Source organism: Helianthus annuus, chromosome 7 (assembly GCF_002127325.2).
Source record: "Helianthus annuus cultivar XRQ/B chromosome 7, HanXRQr2.0-SUNRISE, whole genome shotgun sequence".
NCBI classification, from domain to species: domain Eukaryota; kingdom Viridiplantae; phylum Streptophyta; class Magnoliopsida; order Asterales; family Asteraceae; genus Helianthus; species Helianthus annuus.
This window is the reverse complement of record NC_035439.2, coordinates 90,308,602-90,317,794: the sequence shown is the minus strand read 5'-3', so window position 1 is coordinate 90,317,794 and position 9,193 is coordinate 90,308,602. Positions and strand designations below refer to the sequence as shown.

The 9,193-nt window shown below is 34.7% G+C and overlaps 1 protein-coding gene across 1 annotated transcript in view; it reads left to right on the top strand.

The window, feature by feature from the left end:
- Window positions 1-8,145: 8,145 nt before the first annotated feature.
- The window catches only part of LOC110903295, a 2,199-nt gene continuing 1,151 nt past the window's right edge, over window positions 8,146-9,193 (top strand). The window contains exon 1 of the mRNA XM_022149334.2: window positions 8,146-9,193. This exon is cut by the window's right edge and continues 256 nt beyond it. Coding sequence (XP_022005026.1) covers window positions 8,208-9,193 — 986 coding nt within the window. The 5' untranslated portion in view covers window positions 8,146-8,207.

Genomic DNA, 9,193 nt, shown 5'->3' with positions numbered 1-9,193 from the left:
TTAATGATAGCGTTGCGTCAGAAATACCAGTAAACTCACCGGTAAGACACATTGTGTCAACAATTATGCAGAAAACAGCCAGACAATAGAATTGGGGCCCATGAGTAGGCCCAACGTCAAAAATACATTAAAACCCAAGAATGTATACAATGGTTAACATATAGACTTTCCGGAAGCTAGAATATGCACTAAAAAGCACCAAAAATGCATTTTAAATGCAGAATTCTGCACAAATCAGCTATAATCAGCTTTTTAACACGTAAATATCATGCAGAATTCCTGATTTGTTGTCTAGAATACTTTCCAAAGTGTCGGGAATTAAAAGTGTCACAAAAGGGTACTTAAAGAACACTAAACGGAATAACTTGACACTTTAACGAAACGGTATCTAACCGAACAACCGGACATTACCCGAAACACCAAAATATTGCTAGAAACATTGTTTTATTATTTCTAAGCTAGTTATGATCCCCGAACACCCTAACACACTATATAATGCATCCTACACATAAACACTAGACTTTACATTTAACTTCCAACTAATTAACCTACTTATCATTTAAACTTACATTTAACCCCCCTCCCCCTTGGTATTTACGGTCACAAGGACCCCACCACCTAAGATTTCCCTAAATCTTACATAATCTCTTTGGATCTTGCTTAGATTATGAGAAGATTGTGTTTGTACTTCTAAGAACATACTAACCAATGGACAATAGAAATTAGTGGATTATAAATAAACCTAAACACTTCATCTTCATCACAACACCTCCACTCCTTCTCCCTCTCCCCACTTTGGCCAAGAGCTCCCCCACACACCACCATTGTTTTCATTTCAAGTTCATGCAATTCAAGAACATTCAAGGGTGTTAGAAGGTGATTAAAGAAGCTTGAAACTCTTGAAGGACCTCCATCAATTGCTTTTATCCACTCCATTTCATCTTGTGTTCTTCCCTAGCTTAGAGCTAGTAGTAAGATCCTTGTAACCCTTGTTTACTTCTATTTTAGTTGGTTAGAAGATGTAACATGTTGTAAATCACAAGAACACTAAAAGACATAAACATGAATCATGAACATAAAGTTTGAAATATGATGAAATCATGATGAAACTATGTTGTTTCGTGTATGAATGATATTTGATTGTTGTTTTCTTGAAGAGTATGATGTTGATCATCATAAGGAGCTTACTAGATTATGATTAAACACATGATCTAGCAAGTGAGAGGGTGATTATGTGATGAAATAAGATGATCATCCTCATATGTAAACGTGAACTTGAAAATAAAATGATTTCTTGAAAAATGATAATCAAGTGAGTTGTTAAACTTATAGATCTAAGACTTATGAATGGTTTTCCCAAAAGAACCAAGTTTAAAATGTGATTTTTAGAAGATCTTGGTTTTTACTTAAACTTACACTATTTTTAGTGATAAAATAAGAGAAACAAGAAGATCCATAAAGAAATGTTTTTGTAAAAAAATGTTTACAAGTTGTAAACACCTAAAATTTTCAATAATGAAGTTTATTAAGAAATAAACACACTTTTAAGGATAACTCAACCTACTAAATGGCATGGTAGTTACTACAAGTTTTTACAAAACTTCAAGTTCATGACGTAGTGTAATAATTTACTTGATTTTGACACTTGGTAAGTGTTGAATGAGTTGATAATTGTTTGTGATGATTTTAAAAGAAAATAAACACATGTTTTGAAAACATGGGAAACCTCCATTTTTAGGGGAAACCATGTCAAAATTTCTATAGAATTTTGACACTTAGAAAAATATAAGTTTTGGTGAAACTTATTCCCTAAAAATGTTTCTAAAAATATTTACCAAGGTTTCGCTAATTATCGTGCAAACTTCAAGTTAAGAAATGATGATTTCTTCAAAATAAAAATTGATACTAAGTATGTATATTTTTGAGAAAAATATATATATTTATTGGTCACCAAATTTTGTGCTAAGTGTATGTAATATGTATTGTATGCAATAGTGTATTAGGACTTGAAAATACACTAAATACTCCTAAGGAGTGAAGATACAAAAATACACATACAACATGCATAGACAAATACAAGGAAATATATTTATGAAAATATATTTCTTAAAAGATTATGTAACTTGGACAAGTTATGAACTTAAAATGAAGTTTTGGACAAAAAAATACATAACTCGGGTGAAAAATACAAGATACTTATATTTATTTTTGAGAAAATAATATAAGTAAGATACTTAGTTAAAAATATAAAGTATTTTTAACAACCAAGAACACATATATAGAAGATGGTGACTTGTACTTGTGCGATACAAGTCTAGTGACTAACATTAATAAAACACGTATAGGTCACGACGCTATATAAGCAAACCCGGTGAAGTTTACGGCGCAAGAAACGCAAAGTTGTGAGTTCATGTCCCCACTTTTAATCTTTTACATGCTTTTTAAACTTGGGGAAAATACATGTATTATGGTATGCTGGATAAAAAACTAAGGAATGATACTCTTGGATGATGTTTATGTTTATCTTTGAATAAAGTTGTAAACTTTTTAAAACAATTATTGGTCGTGTAATATAAACACTTATCTCAACCATCTTTTGAATGTAATGGTATTTGAAGTTATTTTATGAGCATGTAGTATGTTTACCATTCGTATGCAATGAGAACCTTTCATGATCACACCTCGTGCTTCCGCCTTAGAAAGGGGTGTGACAAAGATCTCGCTCTCTACGAGTCTTTGGTTGAGGCATTATGCGCTCCACCACGCCGTAGACAAGGCGGATTATCGAGGCTGTATGTGCTCCATCTACAAGAACATTTTACAAAATTACTCTACAAGATCAAAATTACTCTACAGTATCAGTTTGTAGAGTAATTTTGATAATTACCCTACAAGCAGATAATTACAAAAAAGCCACCGTGTGCTTTTTGCTTTTTCATGCTATTCGTACGTTTAGTACGTTAACTTTATTTGCACAGGAACTTTCCCCTATATATAATACAAGGTTACAGTCCTGAAAAATTATGTTTTTTGTGAAAACATATGCATTGCATAATTGAATAAACCCGTGTATAATACTAAATTACTAATAGAATAAAATATGATGTAATTAGTTAACATATACACTTGTTTGGATGTGTATTTAAAAAAACATTGGGGTGACAGTTATAAACTTTGTTAAGTTAATTTTTAAAACATTTTCTTTTTCAACTGGGTAATAACTTTGTTTTTTTAATACCACAAAAAGATATCATCCTTATTCTTTGTTTTTTAATATTTTAACCAATATAATTAATTTCATATTAAATTAATCCGGTTAATGATATAATAATATCCTTAATTAAGAAAATAAGTATCCATTATTAAGTAGGAGAGAGATGCAGGAAAACCAAAAACCAATTGACTCTAATAGATGACACGTATCTCCCCCAAAGAGTTTTATTTATTACATAGTATAGATTAAAATTGGGAGAAGGGATTTGGTGATGACATGTGACATTATATGTAATCATCATAATAGGGATTATCAGAAGGTTTTTTATTTAAATTAGTGACATATTGATTATTGAATGCAAAAGAATTTCTTGTGTTTCATACGGTTTTTAATGGGTTGAGTTATAATACAAATGGGAATAAAAATAAGAAGTGTAAGAAGCATTTCTGGCTGTTAGATCACATCCTATACCTGTTATGAAAAACGCAGTGGCATAAGGGAAATTAGGGAGGACGAGAAGGGTAGGATCGTCACCGGAACAATCTTCTTTTTCACTTTTCACTATTCTATTCTCTCGTTTGATACAAACCGCTGGACAAAACACCATGGATTCTTCACCAATTCACCCTCAATCTTCAACGATTCAACACCATTCTTCATTGATTCAAAAACCTTCTTCACCGATTAACCCTTAGCGTTTACCAATTAATCCATCAAGGGACTTGCTAAGTAACGATCTGAACCAGAATCTTCAAATACAACACTTCAGATTTCTGAAGTGGAAGAACAAAAATCCAACTCGAAAAAGAACAAAAAAGTTAAACGAGTTCAAAATAAACAAGATGCTACTTCTAAATTTGGTACATTGTTTAAACTTGGGGGTAAAAGTGAAAGTGCACAAATTTTAACGTTATTTTACTAATTTCGTGAAAATAACGTTAAATGAGGAGGATGGTTAATCATGCATCTTGTTGTGGCGTTGACAGACGAAAGACAAGGGAGTACATGCACTAATCGACCTGTCTTAAATGCTTTGTCTTAAATGTTGAGTGTTATGTCCCTTATGTCTAAGGCTTAATGCAAAACTACTATCGACCTGGGGTCTCATTGGAAGTAGTCTCTCTATTCCTACGGGGTAGAGGTAAGACTGTGTACATTTTACCCTCCTCAGACACTTCCTTAGCCTGGCTACCGATGAGATTTACTGAGTATGATGATGATAAAGATATTTTGAAAAGTCAAAACCAGTAACATAAAAGTCAACATACTTGAAAAAACTTTGCTCGATACCTACAAATTTGCAAGGAAGAGTTGCTTGACATAGGCGCACACACTAGAATGTGTATTGGCCATGTGTTGTTTGCCAACTTGTTAGACCATCAATAATGGGCATTATAGGGGCGTACTAGTACAAAAATGAACAAAGGATGCTATGGGTGTTTTCAAAAGATGCGATTGGTAAGTTGCAACCGCATCTTTTGATTCATCTAACAAAGTCATGTATTCATTTAAAAAAACATCGCCCAAAAGATGCGGTTCTAATGTAACCGCATCTTTTGCATCTTTCAATTTCGCAAAAGATGCGGTTCTAATGTAATCTCATTTTTAGCATCTTTCAATTTCGTCCATAAGATGCGGTTCTATTGTAACCATATTTTTTACATTCTAATGAATGAATCTACATCCACTGACTCATCAAAATTAATTCAATCTATAAAGTCTGCATGACAACTTGACTTTTATATACATAAACTCGAACTACCATTTTAACTTTAATATAAACTATTTATAATATATACAAATCGAGTGACATATATCTTAAATATTTATTTTTAAAAAATAAGATATTGATAATATTTTGGCTACACACATAGTCAAAGGAATAGGAGAAAGAATTCAAAATTTTGAAAATCATCGTCTTCTTCCATCATCTTCTTCCTTTAATATCTGAAACAAACATTTCATATTTTTCATTTTCCTTTAATACTTGAAGAAACGAAGGCCTCGTCAAATTTTTATCATCTTCTTCGTTTTATCTTATGTATACATTAAACTAAAGGTATTATTTCATTTATTGAAATTTTATTTTAGTTTTATTGAATATTATTGAATATATTTTGTTATATTTAGGTGAAGGTCGAATTTTACAATTTTTTTAGACATCTCATTCAATCATCAAGCAAAGGTATGAAATTTTAACTTTATGTGGTTATTTTTTATGTGTATATATATTTGTGTGAATACCTTCGGTGGGTCGTAAGTCGTGTTGCACGTTAGGTCAAACGACTCATCTATAGAGCAACAGGAGCCTACACCGATACCAAACAATGTTGCCAGGAAACCAAACACTAGCTACATGTGAAATAAAAGGAAAAATCATCTCATCACTTGCAGTTATCTTAAAACAAAATGCAAAATAATCAGGTTTGGGAAAGATAAACAAAGGCAAGACATGAAAAACTAAAATTTTTTCCATTTAGATACTGCTAGGCGTAAGTCACGTCACACACACACACATACATATATAGGTACAACACTAAGGTAGTGTTTGGTATGCAGGAATGAGAGGTGGAATAGAATAGATGATTACGAGGTAATGAAGAAAAGGGTGTTTGGTTGGTCAATGTAATGGAATCATCCATTCCAAAAGGCATTCCATTCCCTCAAAATCATTCCTTCCACCCCCCATATTTTTTTTCCATTCCTTCCCCTCTTGCACCATTCATCAACACCACAACCCACCACCTTCGCCACAACCCACCACCACCACAACCCATCGCCGCCACCCGCCACCCCCCGACAGCCACCGTCGCCGCCGCCGCCGCCGCCACCCACCACCACCTCTGCTGCCACCCACCACCAACGGCCACCTTGCCGCCACAAACAGACCCCATACCAAACAGACCCTAACTATATTGGACCATTTACTAAGTAATTAAGTTTTAACATGGCCGATGGCCGATGTTGTTAATAAAGAACCACGCAGCTAATGTGAATATCATGACTGGAAATTTTGAACCATTAGAGATTGGTCGACAACCATCTGCTGTTTTTGCATCACCGGTGTATCCTGGCCAACATGTACAGTTGTAGCTCCCTGCTGTATTAATGCAACGCCCAAAACAACGGAGGTTGCTTTTATCATCACACTCGTTGACGTCTAGGAAAGAAAAAATGTTCAAAAATTAAAACAAACTTTTTTACAAGTCAACTAAATAGAATAATGCATGTGTGCATTATATATATAGCAAACGAATATACAATGCTCGTTGTAGGTAGACTAGCTAATATATCTCATTTGCAAAATAATAAAATATTTAGTGATAACAGCTAATTAACAAGAGGTATAGACATTAGACCTGGCAAACGGGTCGGGTCGGATCGGGTCAAAACGGGTCAATTATAAAAATGGGTTGTTTTGGTTCAAGTCGAAACAGGTCAGCCCAACTCGTCACATCTTTAGTACCCGCTTGGAAAGATCAGCCCAACTCGTCACATCTTTAGTAGACGGCGGCGGCTTGATCAGGCCCGACTGAATCGGGTTCTGACCCATCGTATCATCTAAACAAAGAACTGATCTACTAACAAGAGCCGAGGCCTGAACCCCGTCACCATCGTCTGCAACCGGGAGTGAAGCAATGGACCCGCGTCTGGATTCTGCACCACCCTCCTGGTGCAAGTAAATCCGCTGCAACCCGCCCGCTTTCTTCCCGTCTTCGGTTTTTGTATACGCCAACTGCCACCCACCACCAATCCCTATCACACTATTCGACTCGCTAGGCTGATCTGCGTTTAACATACTCCTAGAAACCGGAGCAATCATGTCTTTATCTACACTAGTTGAATTAAGCGATAGCAACGGGCTTTTTACATTATCATTAGTTTCGTCCACGGATAAGTTCCCATTTTCGTGATTACTCTCTACATCCCAGTTATCGGGTTTATGCTGATCGCCATGAAACATGCTTCCGAAATTTGGGAAGATCATGCTTCCGGTTTCCTTCTGTTTCTCGTGAACACTTCTGAATAGAGTCACCATTGGATCCATCATTTGTGCATAGATGGAACATACTGAAGTGAATCTACAAAACAAGGGTTTACAATGTTCAATTATCTTTTGGATATTTTTTATTATGGATTTACTTTTGGATCATCTTTTAATATGTAATCATGATTTTTTGGATTAACTTTTGAGTTGACGTTGTAATTTATGAAATTATAGAGTTAGGTAGTCAATCCAGTTGAACCACTCGGTCCGGTTGAACCACTCGGTACAACCTGGTTCAACCGGTTGAACCATTTTTTAGCCTCTTCCGGATTGATTTAAAAACTGGTTTTTAAAACATTGGGCTTTATAAGGGCATGAAGAGGGAGGGACATCTATATATAATATAATGCCCAATGAGGAAAACAAAACTGGAAAGTAATGATGGAATTAGGGCATTAAAAGGCGTTAACCATTACACAATTTTTTAAAAGACCGTTATGATATTGATGTGACGGAAAATGCCCGTTAGGAGGTATTAACTATTACTTATGCCTTAAAGGGATTTATCACCCCTCTATTTACGATACCTTAAAGAGATTTATCATCCCTCTATTTATGATATACGGAGTATTTTGTTTAATTAATAATTCTTTTGTTTTAGTTCTAATCTAAAAAATAAAGAATGAATTAATATTTAAATCCCGAAACCTACGGTTGACGATAAAGAATGAGTAAATATTTAAATTCTGAAACCTACTATTGACGATATCAACAACCCATGGATAGTGGAGAGGGTTGGTAGGAAACGTTTAAAGCTCATTAGATTAGATGCATAATAATAATTTTCAAGATGAAAAAGATCTTTCAATTCTGTTGAGATTCTGCAAAGCCAAAAAGGTGAGTATTGTTCATATTCCCACATGTAAATTTAATACTTATTCTCATAACCCCATGAAAATGAATCCTCTTTTATCAAAATTTTGATTTCCGTTTTGTAGTGGAGAGATGGATCGGATTTCACAACTTCCTGAACCTATTGTTCACCACATACTCTCGCTTTCGGGTTCTCGAGAGCTTGTTCGAATGAGTGTAGCGTCTAAGACCTGGTTTCAACTAACCGCTTCTTTCCCAAGTTTAGATTTCCGCATGGATGAACTTACCAAAGGCTTACATGTAGATTTCACTATCTATAACTTTACCAAAGGCTTACATGTATCTCGACAAACTTTTTTCAAGTATGTTGATTATACCACCTCTAGAATGTGCCAACAAAATGTCACTGCACACAAGCTCACGATCGTTACAAATATCCGAGAGCCTGCAGAACTAGATACTGTTAACAGATGTCTTGAGTTACTTCTTAAGAAAGGCGTGACGAAATTGGAGATTAACTTGTCAGAATTTGCACAAATCTTTTTAAGAAAAACCCCTTCTTTTGCTCCTAAGCCTAAGCCTATGCCAACGTACGTTTTGCCTAACATACTCTTATCTGTTTCTGTGTTAGAATCTTTGATCATAAGTGGTTGTGAGTTACCTTCTTCCTTCATGGTTGATGCTCTCAAGTTTAAGTCTTTGATTCGGTTACAACTCGAATACGTTCATATAGATGATGAAATGATCAACTATCTCACCACTAGTTGCCCTCTTCTAAAAGAATTTAGCCTTTCAAGTTGTCATGGTTTTAAAAGATTTTGTGTTAATGGACATCAAAATCTTGAACTACTTGATATTGACTGTGATAGTCAAGTTGAGATGATTGATATTGAAACTCCAAATCTACTTGGTCTTAAGGTAAGAGATACGGCTGGAAGAGGGCCACCAGGAATGAAGGTGGCTTTGTGCAAAAATCTAACATCAGTGACTTACATTGGGTATCCCTTACCAAACTCGAATGATTTTGCTGACTTCTTATCCAAATTCTCGTGTGCTGAAAGTCTTGTTTTGTTTATTAACAAGAAATACCGATGCAATACCTTGAAGTTGTCAAGTCA